Here is a 16,700-nt window from a genome sequence, read left to right as displayed (position 1 = left end):
CAAGCGAGCCACTTTGCAGCTCTGCTAATCCACTCTCTGGCTTGTGGTCCAAGCAATAAGCTTGGGGAGCACCTGGCCACAAAGACCCAGCCCAGTCTCCCTGGTGGTGAGTTGCAAATGAAATTAGGTGGCACTTGAAGATGTCCCTACAGCATCTTCTGGTTTGGGCATGGAGGGATAATGCCAGAGCAGGAGAAGTTAGATCTGATGAGGACCCACAGCTGCTGCTCATCCCTGTGTCTGTACGGTGCCCTACTGGGGCTCCCAGCCCTGTGTTTTGAGGCTATCCCCATGAAGCTGCTCATCTGGTTTCCAAGAGTCTTCCTGACTGTTACAAATGACAAAACACCAACCACTTCCAACGGAGACCTTCCCCCTGGGAAACCACTCTGGGAAATCTGCTTGGAAAAGAGAGGAGAAACTACTGACAATTTTGATGCAAATAATGGATTTTTATTCCTGGCAGTTCTGATAATAATTGAGGTAATCTGAGCCAAACACTTTAAAGTCCCTCCCCGTTAAGAATCATGCTTAACCCGGGTTTGCAGTCTGAAGGACCAAAGCTTTTGAGGGAAGATCTCACAGCACCTATGCATCACAGAGCCATAACACAGAGGCAACCAGGAGAAAATTATTTCACTCTTCAGCTTACCAGGTCAAACCAGGCAACCCAAACATCCCCCCACCTTCAAACGCTGGCAGTTTCTGGACAGCAGCATGTTCAAGATAACCTCCTCTGCCAAGCCACCACTAAACGTCTTCAAGAGCAGCAAAAAGCAGCACAAGGAGCCAGGCAACACCCAGAGACACAGATCTAATCGCCCAAGCATTTGCCCCAAATGTCTCCCTGCCAGGTGGTGACATTTCTGTGCTGTCTCGGCTCTCTCTATCCATCACCATGGCTACAGCAGCCACCAATCCACAGGCGAGTCCATCCAGGGTACCACCAAACCCTCTGGGAGATGCTATGAGAGCCAGCCCCTTTGGCAGGCAGACACTTCAGGGACCATGGGACAGCCCATAGCACCAAATATTCCCCTTTTTCTTCTTTCCCTCTTCTTTTTTATTTTTTTTCTCTTTTTTTTTCCTCCTTTTTTGAAGCACAAACAATGGAGCTAAAAGGTTGGGTATCAGGCCGATAATCATGAATGACGTGTCATTATTACACACCACACATTCATTATCTTCCACTACAGCCATGTCACAGGCGGCTGGAGGAGGGCAGATAACGGGGTGCCTTCATGCAGATGGCTTATTATCAGGATGTTCCAGGAGGGGCTTTAAGACAGTTAGTGATGCTGTTTGCCAGTTAAAGATTAGAGACCCCAGAGAATAATTAACAATCCCAAAACCCAGTTTTTCTGCTGGATTCTTCTGCTTTCTCCCCCCTCCCCCGTCCTCTTTAATCTATTCACTCTAGCAGGTGTAATAAAGTGATAAGGACAGGCTCCGGGGATGTTTGTTTGGCTACTATGGGTGTATAAACCAACAATGGATGGTATTTTACTTCTGGCTTTCAGTGGCTTGAATCAAGACCAAAAACTTTGCAGCCCCCTTGCCCACACACAGCCACCCCTACATGCTGCACTCCTGGCTCCCACCTGGGTGGCTGGGTTCCTTCCTCAGCCTGAAGGACCACGATGGTGGGACAGGCTCCCTTTTTGTTTCTGCAGGGCCAAATCACATCACTTGGGTGTCAAGGCGACCAATGCCAGGACATAAACCCCAGCCTACATCGCTCAGGGTCAGGGCTGGAGCTGGCTGTCCTTCCAGCAGCAGTTTACCTGCATACAGCAAGTCTTTAATTAAACCACCTTAGAATAACTTATAAGGTAGGTGTCCACCTGCCCAAGGTGCTCCAGGGTTGTGGTCACAGCTGGAACAGAAACATCTTAAACTTCCACAGCTAAAGAGCCTCAGGAGAGATCAGGGAAGCAACAGTTTAAAGGGGGTTTTCAACAAGATGCCCAGTTATCTGGGGGTCCGAGATGAGATGAGTTGCACCCTCCTAGGCCACAAAGAAAAGTTATGATACATCTTGTAACGAGGTGGTAATGCAAAGAGACCACCCTGAATATCTTCTGCCCAAAAGGAGACAATCCTGTCCACAGCAGGTCCCAACCGTGGCATCTTCCTGGAGCCCAAGCCTCAGAGATACTAGCATTACAGAGTAAGGGTCAGGACAGGGTACCAACAGCTGTCCTTCCCCTTCATCAGTGGGCATGGGGTGACCTGTGGAGGACATGGTCTCCTCCTGTGCTGTATGGAGAGAGGTGCTGGGGAGGATTTGGCCCCCAGGCAAGTTGACTTAGGGCCTTTCAGAGAGGTCACCGAGGCTGTTAGAGGTGCCCATCACCTGGGGGGCTAGCAGGTACAGCCCTGGCTCTGGAGGGCACCCCCCAGCTCACAGGGTCAACAGGGAAGGTGCGAGTGCAGAGACGCCAGAAGTTGCCTTCCTGATCACGCTCATCCCAGGGAGGGATGAGACAGCATTGTGCTTTAAAGAGCATCCCCAACCCTATCAGTGAGAGATGAGATATCCTAATTATGGCAGTACAGGCAAGGATCCGGGCTGTATCAGCCAGCACAGAAAGGTAAACAAGAAATATAACAATGGACCCTTAACACTCATTAGCTGTGTCAGATAATACCTCACTTTTCTTCCTTTGGGGCTTAAAATCTAATTAAGATTTTCCAACAATAAATTTCATTTATGCTCGCTCCCTTTTGTTCTTTTTAGGATCACACCGAGAAGCAGCCATGAGCTGGGTACACAGCTCGTGGGAAGGCAGCCCTCTTCGCACAGACAGCCTCAGGTCGTGCTTGATGGACAAGGGAAACTGAGGCAGGATGGCATCATGGACGGTGCAGAGGTGGGATCCCACTGGGGAGGTTACAGAGGCTCTTGCAAAAGATGTTTTCCCAAGGAAAGTGAACTCTGGAGGGGCACTGGCAGGCAAAAGACCAAACATTGAGGTTCCTGAGCTAGCACAAAACACACAGCAGTAAAGCCTCTTCCACAACCACAGGAGGGTTCCACAGAGAAAGGGACCTGCCAAGCCCCCAGCACACCTCCACTTCAATCCACATCCAGGCACTGCTGGAGGAACAGCTTGGGCATTTGTCACATATTCAGGGTGTGCACAGGGCAGGGAATAAACTGCTGTTACTCATTATAAGGATGTCGTTTCTAACTCCTTTTGCAACTGAAAGGTAAAAATTAATCGGTTCCCCTCCTCTTGCCACACCCCCATCCCTAGTGCTGACACGGCGGGAACGTGCAATGACTAATCCTCCTTAAACCCTGCTGAGTGAAGCATTACCACTGAACTCCATGGAGCTTGTTTTTTCCAAACCCATGTGACATTTGGCAAGTAAAAAGTCTGGGGAGCAGCATCCGTCAGGGGCATGAGCGGGGAGATCCAGGACCCAGACTAGGGCTGGCTCAGCCTCCAGTTGCCTAAGGGAAGGCGGTAGAAGGGAACAGCTCTGTCATGATGCTGTGGATGGCAGCTGTCACGCCTCTGCACCCAAGGGCTTGACCCCTCCAACCCTTCTGCCTGTTTCCTTCTACCCCCTTGCAATTTCTCAACCAGAGCTGTGATTTCTCAATGCTGAGTCTTGTGGGCATTTTTGAAATGCTTGCCTACATGAGGCTCTTCAGGGAGATGCCTTTAAGGGTGGGTCTGTTACTGGAAGGGTCCCACCAAGCCCAAATCCATCACAGCTGATGTTTCACAGCAGGTCTAAAATCTCCCCTTGGCCTAATGCTCAGCATCTAACAGCAGAAAGAAAGAGCAAGAGGTGGCTCAGGCACCTGGTGTCCTCCTGCTATGTCCTTGTGCCACCTCATCCCCCTTATGTTTGCACAGCAGAACCCTAAACCCATCCTGCTCCCCCCAAACCCAGGCACTGCCAAAAATACCTCTCTTATAACCTCCCATCCCATCCCTCCCAGCCCTGCTCCACTTGGAGGCCCAGGCACCTCTTGGTTGCAGAGCCCCTTAACCTTTTCCTCTCTGGTCAAGGGGAGGACCCTGCATACCATTTGGGCAACTGATATCTCAGGGAAGGCCAAGGTGTTACAGCTTGGGAGCACTTGCTGCTCCCACAGCGGCCAGAGCACTTCCCCAGAGCTGTCCCCACCGCAGTGAAAAACAGACCCTGGTTAATGAACAGCCTGGCAGAAGCAGGTTGCACCATGGCCAGACTCGGCACTGCCCAGAGCAGCCCCCAAGCCACATCCCAGCAGCACTGGGAAGCAATTGCCTTTCTCAGCCTCCGGCCATGGGAATGGCCCCCAGCTGGCTGTGGGTCTGTGCCCTGTGGCCAGCAGGACTCAGGGAGCGCTGCCTTTCACCCATCAGACAGTGCTGGGAAGTGCTGGGTTGGTGCCATGCCTCAGTTCCCCCATCTGGCAAATGGAGGGGAACAATATTCACCTCCACATCGCCCTTTGCAGCTCTGGGGCAGTCCAAATGCTGAGCAAAAAAAAAAAAGTTCCACCTTTTTATCTCCCCTGCTGATACACAGGCACAAGCAAAAGTGCTCTTGGCTTCATCCAAGTGCAGAAGTAAAAGATAGATCCTACCCAGCAGGGATCATGGGGGAAGATGGAGGCACTGACGCCCATCTAAGCACCCTTCTCACCCCAGCACCGCCTTCCCCAGTGTCCTTCCCTTCCCAAAAGTGCCTGAAGGCTGGGAGCACTGCAAGATGCCAGAAAGTCCTTTGAGTGATTAGCAGAACGACCCTCTTTGCTGTCATATGGGCAATACTTCTCTTTATTGCTCACAGGGAAGATATATACAGGGGAGAAGGTTTGTTCTGACATTAAAATGCATGGTGCCATAAAAAGGAGGACAAAATGTGGGGAAGAGAGTGGGATTTCCATCAGCAGCTCCCCGGAGGGCAGCTAGGGGTGCAGGGATGTCCCAGGCACCCAGCTGGGACCCCTCCATGTCTGAGACAGGTCAGCACGCCCCTGGGACTGGGGACATCAACCTCACCAACCAGGTGGAATGACCGCCAGGCAGGAGAGGTGGCACCTCTGGACCTCTCCTGGGGACTGATGTCTGCATAGACGTCAGCCCCTGAGGCAGAAGAGCATGTCCACACATGGAAAGGGAAAAGATGAGGAGATGGTGGTGCCATGGAGAGGTCAGGGAGCCCCTGCACATGAGGGATGCCGGTGCACAGGGTCCCTGCAAAAGCGCCCATCACACAGCAGGAAGCAAAGTGAGAGGAGGAAGGAGGTCGGACGGCCAGGGCACCTGCTACATGGCAGTGGTGGTCACCTTCTCCTCAGGCTCCAAGGTGTTCTCGTAAGCGTGCTGGCTCTCTTTGGACCTGCGTCAGGAGGGAGAAGCACAGCACTGAGCTCACTCTCAGCAAGACCAGCCTCTCTGAAGCCAGCACCAGAGTCCTGACCTTGTTGGTGCCAGCCATGCATTGAGCAAGGGGTGAGGTGGGAAGAGCAGGAGGGGTGCCCATGCCAGGAGGAGAGCCAAGTGTAGAGTGGGAATTGCTCTAATTTCTAGTGAGGGCTGTTTTGGCAGTCAGCATCTATGTGGCTGACTGTCTCTATGGGCACTTTCAGTGGTTTCCTCTGTTTGAAAGGTGTGATGCAGCATAAGAAAAATGTGGTGTAGCAGCTTGCAAGGTGGTAGATACGTCATAAGGCTCAGCTGCAGGGATGGGGAGAGACCAGGGAGGAGGGAATATTCCCTCGTTGCCTTCTCCTTAGCCCCTGGAGAGGGTAAAAGCCCCAAAACCAGGTGCATGGGACATGTGAGACCCGGAGTGAGAGAGACCACAGCTCTGCATGTCTGAGCTGTCCCCCGGGGGATGGGGCAGAGCCTGGGAGCTGTGGGTAGGAGGTCTGAGAAAGGCCTTCACCTGAAGCCAGATGCAGCTGTTAGGTATCCCCCTTCGTGGCCATTGGACGTGACAGCCTCCCGCTTGTCCTCAATACTCACCACCGTCTCAACATTTTCCCTGGAGGGGGAGAAGAGAAGAGCTAAGAGAGAGCAATGGAGGGGCCATGCCAGGGAGCAGCTTGTGATGGTGACAGTGCAGAGGAGGGACTGTTCCAACACCACAGAGACAATAAGGTACCTGGACATGTGATCCTGGCCTCAGATACCCAGCCCAGCCCCCTTCCCGGTAGGACATGGGTGAGGAGATACACCCTCACAGCAGTTTTGCAGAGGCCGTGCCTGGATGCCGAGTGCCAGCCCCCGTCTCTGGACCTGGTACTCCCAGTGCTTGGCTGGCAGTCAGCAAGACTCATTTGTTAATACTATTGTTTTCTCCTGCTAACTGGTTTTTCCAGTCATCTTCTATGTAATCTGTTGCAAAATAGTCCCCTACAGGTCCCAGCTGACACTGAGAGAAATGGCAAGGCTCTGCCGGTGCCACAGCCCTGGCGCAGGAGGGGTGCAGGCGTGCACATCCGCACGTGCAAAGCCGAGCTGCTTTCTCTCGGATGCCTCTCAGAATCTGGATCACTCGCAGAAGGAACCACAAGGCAGGGACCAGGTGTTTGACCTCAGCCAGAACCTAAAACCTCAGCTCTGGAAAAAGCCCATGGCCCAAATGGTGCCAGGGGGGTTTAGTTGCAGGGGGTGGGTGCAGGCCCACTCTGCGTGCACATCCCTGCCTCCTCCAGTGCTCACCCAAGGGTGATTTCAGAGGCTTTTCCAAGGAACAGACTGGCATAAACAGGCAGTGGCTTGAGCTGATAGCTGCTGTCACAGCGACGGCACAGAGCTGGCAGTGCGCCAGGCTCCTGAGCCTTGCTGACGGCTCTTCTGAAGAGAGGCCAGATTAATTAAAACAAGTCACCATCCCCCCTCAAGCCCTCCTCAGCATCCTCTGCCTCCAGGCTGGGAAGAGGCAGCCAGGCACAGGCAGAGGTGGGAAACACCATTCCTGCCTCCTGCTCCGTGGGCTGTGGGCTCCTCCAGTTTGAGGACAAAGGTCCTCTTCAGAGAACTAAGACTGCAGTTGCAAATCAGACCATATAAATATATATATACACATTGCATTATCCATTGACCCTGAATGCATCCCAAAGGGCCCCCCTTTAAATGCGTCTGGGGCAGAAGCCAACCTGCTGGGCATCACGGTACACCCCAAGAGCCCAGCTCCTCAGGCTGGAGAGGCCACAGGGATGCACAGATACAAGAAGACCCCAGCACCTTTGGGTGCAAAGCCCAAAGCACCTGTGCCAATGCAGAGAAACCATGAACCAGGCTATAGTGCACTTTGTCTTTATCCCCTGTTGACTTCGGGCTCAGATTCAAGATCAAGTTATTGCAATTTAACCAGTTAGCCTGGGTTTGCTGAGCAGACACAGCAGCCTGTGGCTTTGCGCAGCCTGCAGCGGGCAAGAGGCAACCAGCCCTGTGGAGCCCTTTTTTGATTAAAAAGGCCACTTCTTCTCCCTGTGCCCTAGGCTCTGGGTAGAGAGCACTGCCACGGCTCATCTACCTCCCTCTTCTCCTGGCTCCTTTCACTGCCTTCTGCTGACTTGGTCTAGTCTGCCTTGTAAATGGAGTTGTTTTGGGCTTGTCTTCCCATGGATATAAGGCACCTGGGAACTGCATACTCAGATCAATAGGAAACCAGGCTCAGGCCAGCCCCCCCAAGATTCATGCCCACGTAAATGAGCCACAATGCTGTGGCTCTTTTTTCTTTCTTGCCGTAGCATCTAAGCGCTCTGTTTGGGGATGCCCCTGCAGGGAGAGCAGCAGGGACAGATAGTGTGTGCTCACACCTGGCAATGAGTAACAGGGTGTGGAGACCAGGACAGAGAGGAGAGGACAGGGACACCAGGACAGGGAGTCTTTTCTTTCCCTGCCTGGCAGCAATCACAGTGTTCCCAGCCCTGGCACAGGGACAGAGGCGGCTGGAAGTGACCCATGCAGAGGCAGCTAAGCCCAACCCAAAGCAATCTCCAGGTCTCCCACACTTACACTTCTTCCTTACACCATAACCTATTGACCACAAAGGCGATGGCCACCAGGACCAGAAACACAACCACTGCGATGACACCCTGCGACCACGGCTGGAGGTTGCCCCGGGCTGCGGAAAAAAAGGAGGATACATGTTAGAAATACATCCTCAGGATTTATCTGCTTGGCAGAGCTTCTCCCATCCAGCTTCACCAATGTCCAGCCAAGAACTTGGTCCTGCAAAGCCGAGCAGAGCGCATTGCTGTTAATCCAGGCAAGTTTACCTAGGTGACAGCAACAAAATAAAGCATAAATAGCAGCAGTTTCACTGGCATTTGCATGTGGACCGTGGTGCCTTGAAGCTTTGGGGCCCCATATATACATACATATATATGCACAGTGGGGTGGAGATGATTCTGGGATGGGGGGGGCAAAGGCCTGGGGGACATAGAGGGAAGGAGGGAGGATGTTTGCCCAAAGTGGCAGGGGAAGGAAGGCAGAGGGGTTTCAGCAAACTGTTTATTCTCCTTTCCCAGATGCCATAGACATCATTCCTGTGTTATTTTCCAAATACAGACTGGTAAGACAAGGACCCTGTGACAGGTACAGTGTAAAATTTGGTTGTCACTCTCACGGCAAATGTTTGCCGACATGGATTTTGGTAAAATGCACCATCCAACAAGTTTCCAGAGTAGCAAACTGATTTATGATGGGGAAATTGAAGGCTGAAGCATTAAGACAAACAACCTCCAGCACAAAAGCCAGGCAGGACTGGCAGGGGTGGGCGGCAGCAGGTGGCCAGGAGCTGGCTGCAGCATCCCCAGCCTCCCTGGAATGGGACAGACTCACAGGTTCATTTTTCTCTAGCCAGACCTACGCAGTGATCCAGCCACAGGTGGGAAGGATGCAAGACATGTTCCTGGATGCAGGAGGAACTCAAGAGGAGGGCAATGGGAAGAGGATACCTTGTCCCCGTCCATGCTGGGATGGCTGCTCCTCACCTCCCAAAGTCTTTTGGGCAAAGGAGCACTCAGATGTAGTCAAACCCAAACACACAAAGTCTGCACAAAGTATATCAGCACCTAAAGGAGACCTTGTCCACATGGACACATCCCTTTGGGATTTAATTACTATTTATTCACGCACAGCTTTTCCTCTTCCTGCTGATCGAAATGCCAACCCTTGTGCACAAATGAGGTCCCTCTGTGCAGGCAGATGGGGCAGGTGGAGGATGCTCCCCGCCAGCCCCAGTATCAACCTCGGACCACTTGAACTCATCCCCTGCTACCAGCACCTGCAAGGCTGAAATGCCCCAGGACGAGCGCATTGGTACTTCAATCTGACTTGGGAGCTTTACACTAGCTGAATACTCATCTGTCTCAGGGGAAACAAATCTCTGCTATAAACAGCAAATAATCTTTACTAGCAGCCATAAAGATGGGCTGTGTACTCCACGTGTGCAAACTCCTCAACCACAGCCAGCTCCATGCCACCTCTGCTGCTGACAGCCCTCATTTCCCTCCTCTGGTTTTGTGGTTTTGGGGAGGGGGACCGTCCTTTGTTAAAGCCTCCAGTTCCTTGAATACTTACTGCAAGGAGCTTTTATTTAAACAAACAGACACACACACACACACCCCCCAACAACAACAAAAAAAACCCAACCAAATAAAACAAAAATCTTTTTCCTCTTGGAAATTAAATCAACCTGGCCAACAGATTCACCACCTGTGCCAGTCCAGAAAGTGGTGGCACCCCTGGGCAAGTGGCCAGGAAAGCAGCCCCAAACAACAGCCTTCAGTCCCGTCACCTCCCCACGGAGGCACTTAGAGTGTTTACTGCAAGGTCCAGGACCAAAACCCAAGTGGGAAGAAATCAGGGGGAAATTCCACCTTGCATCAGTGTGTTTTGGGTTAAATCCCATCGTATCAGCAGGCTGGTGGTGGGAGTACAGAGGTAGTAGTGGCAGTGAGGAAGAGCAGAGCTTGGTCCCCTCCTGCCCTACCTGATGGGCAGGAGATGCTCCTGCCCCTGGTACCCACCACCCCTGTGGGTGCAGCCCTGAACACACCTGTTGCCTCCAGGCTGAGCTTTGGCCCGCTTTGCTTCCTCCCTCGCTCTGCCCTTGGCTGTTATCTCAGCCACATTTATTTATTAGTTGCAGTTCATTTTTCCTGCCAGGGCCGAGGTTTCCAGGCTAAGCCTAGGAGGGGATGGTCAGGTCCAGCCCTCGGTGAGGTTTCTGCTGGGGTTAAGGGAGTTCAAGGTCAACCGGGGAATGAAGTCAGCAATGACTGAAATTGCCAAATTTGCATGTCGTGATCTTCAAGCAAAGCAGGCGAGAAGATAAGTGGTAGGAAACCTCCTCTGAACAGCATGCTCAGGAGGTACTGTATGTTTTCGCAAGAGAAACCTCACTCAGACACCTGTTTTCACGAGATTTCAGAGCAGCCAAAGCCAAAAGGAAAAATACCAAACCAAGATCAAGAGGTTTTGGCTTAGAGACTATGTAGAGCCTGCCTGCAAGGGGAGATGAGGATGGCAGAGGAATGGCAAATCCCTCCTCATTGGGCTGAAATACCCTGTGGGCACAGGGAACTTAAGAAAGGGACATAAGAAAGGAGGAATGGGAACCAGGCAGAGGCAAAAAGCTTGATAGCATCTCCTCTGCGACTATGTGGATGGCAACCCTGGGGGACACCGCCTGGCCGGAGCCCCAGCAGAGTACACCTTGCTGCCCTGCCAGGAGGGATGGCAGAAAGGATGAGTCTCACCTGTGGAAACTGGATTGTGTTCCTGCAAAAATACTTCACCAGGAGACAGCCTGCTCCTCGGGCTCTGCCACCTCCTTTCGCCCCGCAGCAATGATGGCTTTTTCCCTTTCAAACAAGTTCTTCTAAATCAAACTAAGCAATGTGGGATCTGCACCCCCCAGTAGACGTGCATCCACACGTCTGCAGCTACAGATGAGACCAAGGGACGTGCCAGTGCCAATATAAGCCCTTGTGCATGTTGTAACTCCGTTTCCACACTCAACAGCTGGTTTGAAGGCACAGATCTGGTTTTTTGATACATCTTCCCTAAGTGCTTGGAAAGCATCGGCTGGCCCCTGTCTTTTCCTCTCTCTGAGGAAGCTGTGCCAGGCTCTGAATCCTCATTAAAGGCTTTTTATTTTTTTTTCCAGGCAACAGCAAAACTTTCAATCCTGCCGACAGTGGAGACCCAAGTCTGTTAAATCCTCAGCAAGTTGGTAAACAAATACAGGAAGAGCAGTCAGGGTTAGGGCATCAGAAGGAGAAAGGGGGAGGGAAGGAGGGAATTTTCCAGGACTTGGGTAACATCAGATGAGTTTTAATTACTCACTATTATTATTATTTCTAGCATTAGACAAGTCCTTCTATGAATTTCCTAAAAATAATGCCCTAGCCATAGGAAGTTTCTCTATTAAGTCTTTGGGAGGAGATCAGGAAGACAATTTGCAGAGGAAAATGTTTGCTCCTTCGCCTCAGCAGTGATCAAAATTACAGATTAACAGGAAAACCTGTGAGCTTGGGGAGCGACCCAGGACAACACTTGCCTAGGGACAAGAGCAAGAAGAAAGAAAGAAAAAGCCTTAAGAAAACAGATTACTCATCTCAGTGCACAGTCCTGCTGGTGGTAAATCAGAACTGCTTTATCTCCGTGTAAGCAGGAGAAAAAACCTCAGACTGCAGTTTCAGCCTTCAGCAAAAAGGCAGAAAGTCTCTGCATCCTGGCACCGGTAAGACTCCCAACCCACTGGACACCCACCCATCCCCATCACCCACGGATGCGAAGCTGGAGCTGAAGCTTGGGCAGCGGCTGAGGTGGTTTTTCTCTTCCTAAGAGGCCCTTTTGCAGTTGTCCCTTGTCCCCAGAGCCACCTCATCGAGCAGCTCCTGCCTGCCTGGGGCTCTGCGCACCTTCCTGTCTCCCCCTTGCCTCAGTTTCCCGGGGAGGTCAGGCAGCTGCCTGCACTTACCTTCCTGGCAGCAGGCAGGCTCCAGCGCCAGGAGCAGCCCCAGGAGGAGGAGGAGGCGGCGGCAGCGGGCAGGCATGGCGGCAGGCAGGGGCGCGGGCTGTCCTCGCAGGGCGCTGCGCTTGGGCACGCCGCCCTCCCGCAGGAATGAGCGCTTGGTCAATTATCAAACGCATTAACGAGGGAGGCCGATGCTCACACCGGGTTATTCAAATCCTGCTGCGGGAAGGGGTGGAAGGAGGTGCCTCTTTCTTTCTCCCACGGAATTTGAGGCATGGTGACTTGAACCTGACAGTCCCCTTAGGGCGTAGAAAGGGACTCAGGCGCAAAACATTTGCATTGGCCCAGGAGGAAGAAACAACACCCAGATAAGTCAATCTCTCCCCCAGAGCGGCTGCAGGGGGAACGTGGCTGAACAGGACCTGGGTGTCCCCCAGGTCCCTCTCTCCACCGCAGGAGATCTGGGGTGTCCAGCGATGCCTCAGCTCTGACACCTCTTCCCGCCCTGCAGGACCCTGGGTCCTGGGTATGCGGGGAGCTGCCCACCACAGCCCTGCCTCACTTTCTTGCTCTTTTCAGCAAGTGTCATTAACAACCCAGCAAAACACATTTGCAGCGTAAAACCATTCGCTTAATGAAACAGATTCAATGCCAAGTACACCTCCCATGCCTTGTTTAATGGAGAGATTGTTAAACAGAGCAAACATGCCATTCATTTTAATGAACCTTCAGGACTCTTTCCAAAATTTCTTTGACACCAGAAGATGTGGAAACACCTGAAGACATGCAGCAGATAGCAAGGCTGGCCCTTCACATCAGCTGCACAGATGCTGCAGGCTGGGGAAGGTTGCAAGTCCCAAGTTAAGTAGCTTCCCAGCCCATGCTGGGTTTGGATGGCTGACAAACCCACCCCACAGGAAGAATAAAAGCTAGTTGGCCTCATGACTGTGCAACTTCACTTGCTCCTGAAGGAAATTTTAAAATTGTGAGCCAGGGTTTTGTTGTCACTCTTCTTGTGCTGTGTCATAACATCTCCATTAGCCTAGCCCTGCAGGGTGGCTGAGCATCCCCCTTGGCATCATCTGAACTCCTGGCCTCTGGGTCTGGTGGTCGCCCCACCAGGGACCCCCCGGCTGCTGGGCCTCCATGTGAGCACCCACAAGGGACCCACACTCAGGAACATGCAGCATCCTCCAGAATACATACCCACCAGCGCAGGTCTGCCCTCCTTTGTACCTTCTGTTTCCCCTAGATCCAGAATAATGTCATTTATCCTGAAAACAAGCTGGAGCTGCCTTGAGCTGTACAAGACTGAAGGCCAGTTCCCAGCCCTCTCCAAAAGTCATTTCCACAGACAAATCCCCACCTGCAACGTGAGGGAATTCCATTCCCAACCCTCCTAGTTTTTGCTTATGAAATCCTTAGGGCAGGGACTCTCCCACTGCACCTGGCAAGGAAGTGGCATGACAGGTACCTGCCCATAATAAGGCAGTCTAATGTTACAGAGAAAGAGGAATCTATTATGAAGAAATAAAATTGAGAGTGAACTTTGGGTTCCCCATGACTTGCTTCCATGTTATCTGTCTGGGGAAGCACGTAGAGCTTGCGATCTTTGCTGCCTGCTTGTTCCTTGTCTTAGCAAAAGCCCAGCCCCCCAAAAAAAAGCTTTAGAGCTATTTTAGAGTTTAGAGCAGAAGGTTTTATCAGCAGATTAGGAGTCCTAGAGAAGCCAGTCCTGCTGCTGCACTTAGGAAATTCAAGGTCTGACACATCTCTCTGCTCTTGCTGTCCACTCCCAGCCATGCCTGGGGCTGCTGCAGGTTGCTCACAGGGGTTTCAACTTGTCCTCCTCCACACATACTGCAGGTTGTCTTCTCTCCCCAGGGCTCTGCCCAGTCCACCTGCAGGGACCCTGGGCTGATTTTCCAACGATAGGGATATCTCAAGGATCCACCCATATCCTGGTGTGCTGGGGGGACAGGACATGACAGACCAGACCCTGAGATGAAGGCAGGGCTGCTGTGCCTTCCAACAGGGGTCTTGCTGTTGGCTCCCTCCTGAGGAGCAAATAACACTTTACCATTGCACATTCCTACTTTTATAAGAAAGGTAAGGAAATTTAACTATTTAATCATTCCTGGCTTGCTGATGAGGCCAGGGAATCATTTGTTTGCTTATCTCAAAGCTCCCCTGTGCTCCAATGCATCTCCTTTAGTGCACAGCAGCTATTAGGAAGGTATGTACTATTGTGGTCGAAAGTGCCTATGGCACCTGCTTGGTTGCATATCGCTGAGTCCAGCCTGGGGGGATGAGAAATAGCAAGTCACTGTAATGGCAGCAGCTTTGTTGCAGGGGCAAAGTCAGAAATTTCAGCAAATAATTTGCTATCTGACTCATGCTTTTGTCATTCTGGCTGTGGCTTGGGACCTGAAAAGGTGAGAAGCTATGTATTTCTGCTGCAGCATGCTGGAAATCTTGCTGTCCCTTGCATCAGTGCCTTCAGCATCCCTCACTTGCGATGAGGCAAAGCCCTACAGGTCCATATTACAGGTGAGGGAAACTGAGGCACAGAAGGGCAAATCACCTTGGTGACTGTTAATTAAACCAAACCGGAGCCAGAACCAGCTCAGTTTTCTCTCAGGGATTCATGTGAGCAGTTGTCCGTACAACACGTCTTGCACAAAGCAGGTCCTGGAATTTCAGGATTTACGCTGATATCCTCCAAAAATTGGCATTTTTTTCCCCTAAGAAATATGTCAATTTTAGCCAAAATTGACATTTGCTCAAAGCAACATTCCTGAGCCTAAAATGTGTTCCTGGTTGATACAGCTCAGAGAACAGATGCCAGTTCCTCTTCAAAAAGTGTTGTAGGGCTCTGTGTTTTAATGGAGGTTTGTTTCCTTCCTTCCTTCCTTCCTTCCTTCCTTCCTTCCTTCCTCCCTCCCTCCCTCCCTCCCTCCCTTCCTTCCTCCCTCCCTCCCTCCCTCCCTCCCTCCCTTCCTTCCTTCCTTCCTTCCTTCCTTCCTCCCTCCCTCCCTCCCTTCCTTCCTTCCTTCCTTCCTTCCTCCCTCCCTCCCTCCCTCCCTCCCTTCCTTCCTCCCTTCCTCCCTTCCTCCCTTCCTTCCTCCCTTCCTTCCTTCATTCATTCCTTCCTTCTCTCAGAAAGAGCCATAAAAATAGATGAGAGCAAGCCTGAACAGCCCCTAAAGAGACTTTTTTCTTAAAAAAAAAAGTAATGATGCATTTCTTAAGTTGCAATTGCTGCTCCAAAAAGAAAAGAAACACCCTGCCCCATCCCACTTTTAATTGCTTGTTTCTTTTAACATTTTCCACCAAAACCAAATATTCCTCGCTTGCCCCAGAATCCTCTCATTTCCCATCGACAGTGCCTTTCAAATCCAGCCTGGGATGGATGCTGCCAGGGGAGAGCCAGGAGCTACAGCTGCTATTAAAAGGGCATTTTCTTGACCCAGCATGCTAGTGTGGATAAACGGCAGCAGAAAAATGCTTTTCATCCATCACAGCTCTGTCTCTTCACTTCCCCTCTTTAAAAATGCCTTTAAACAGCAATGCATTTTCTTATTTATGTGCTGATGATAATGGTGTGGCAATGGGGCATAGCCCCACGCTGTCCCTGTCCTCTCCCCTCCAGCCCGGGGTTCAGCTGCGCAGTTCGCTCTGCTTCTGCACACACACACAGAGACCAGAAAAAAAACCCACCTCTCGGCATTTTATTAGGCATCTTATTAGACCATTCATGAATCCCCCAGGGCTGATGCTAATTGCAAGCCCTGAAAAAGCAGCAGGGAGAATGGGGTGGCGGGGTGGCAGTCGCCATCCCTCCTGGACCCTTGTTTAAGGAGGATAGTGATTTTCCCCTTCTCCTCCCAGGCGGCCTGGATGCTCCAGCGGGGTCATCCAGGACTGCTCCTGGCAGGACACTCGCTGGGAGCTGCTACCCAGCAGCCATCTGAGATGGGGCCCAGACGTGGCACCGGCATTTGGCACCAGGTAGGGCCATACCAAGGCCTTCATTTTCCCTTGAGATCTGCTCACTAGCATCACCGTGGGTCATGCGTATTTCACGGAATGCTCTGGATGATGTTTTTACACCAGCTGGATTTTTGGCACAGGTCTCTGGACAACATTCACACTGGCCACCATCTGTGCTGGGTCCTGATGGGTGATGCTGCTGCTCCCTACATCTAAGGGCAGCAACAGGCTCTCTCCTCTATCCAGCTGCCTGTCTGTACACAGTTGCCAGGATTTGTCCTCTCTCTGTGGGGTCAATAGCTGCCAGGGGTCTGTCAGCACATTCACAATGGCCTCAGGTCCCGCAACCTTGAGAAATTAGGCTGAAGAAACACTTACCTGATCTTTCCCACCTTCCCCTGGGCTGGGAGGAATCAAACTAAAAATCCCTGAAATGAGAAGAAAATCCACCTGCCTTATTGCTGGGGGAAAAGCCTCCATCTGTGATTCCCCCTCAGCTTTCCCATCTGTTCAGAGGACATATTGCACCCCTAATCATCTCTGAGCACAGGAAAATGTGCCACTGCATTGCTGGAGTGGCAAACAGCCGGGATCCCAATATGTGATGCTCAGAAAGGGAGAAGGGAGCTGACTTCGCTCTGGATATTCCCTCCTGCCCAGTGATATCGAATGGAATGAATAATTTACTATCCGATCATCTCTAATCTTCGTCCCATAAAATCAGCAGCAAGCTGGGAGGGTTTTTGAAGCCTCCA

At 51.7% G+C, this 16,700-nt stretch overlaps 1 protein-coding gene across 1 annotated transcript; it reads right to left on the bottom strand.

Annotated features, from left to right (window-relative positions):
• Positions 1-4,766: 4,766 nt before the first annotated feature.
• PDZK1IP1 (PDZK1 interacting protein 1) lies at positions 4,767-12,131 on the bottom strand. Its single transcript, XM_075097690.1, has 4 exons — positions 11,956-12,131; positions 7,980-8,088; positions 5,899-5,997; positions 4,767-5,349 (listed from the first exon to the last, which is right to left on the bottom strand). Exons 1-4 carry the CDS (start codon positions 12,029-12,031, stop codon positions 5,277-5,279), a joined length of 357 nt encoding a protein of 118 aa, XP_074953791.1. The 5' UTR covers positions 12,032-12,131; the 3' UTR covers positions 4,767-5,276.
• Positions 12,132-16,700: the final 4,569 nt, after the last annotated feature.

Source organism: Phalacrocorax aristotelis, chromosome 6 (assembly GCF_949628215.1).
Source record: "Phalacrocorax aristotelis chromosome 6, bGulAri2.1, whole genome shotgun sequence".
NCBI classification, from domain to species: domain Eukaryota; kingdom Metazoa; phylum Chordata; class Aves; order Suliformes; family Phalacrocoracidae; genus Phalacrocorax; species Phalacrocorax aristotelis.
The sequence above is the reverse complement of the archived record's forward strand: the minus strand, read 5'-3'. Positions and strand labels throughout refer to the sequence as shown.

Excerpts from the sequence above, each read along its gene's own strand:
- PDZK1IP1 (XM_075097690.1), bottom strand. The coding sequence starts at position 12,031 with ATGCCTGCCCGCTGCCGCCGCCTCCTCCTCCTCCTGGGGCTGCTCCTG. Across the intron at positions 8,089-11,955 it reads GCCTGCCTGCTGCCAGGAAG|CCCGGGGCAACCTCCAGCCG; the intron begins GTAAGTGCAGGC and ends TTTTTTCCGCAG. Across the intron at positions 5,350-5,898 it reads ACAGCTGCATCTGGCTTCAG|GTCCAAAGAGAGCCAGCACG; the intron begins GTGAAGGCCTTT and ends CTCCTGACGCAG.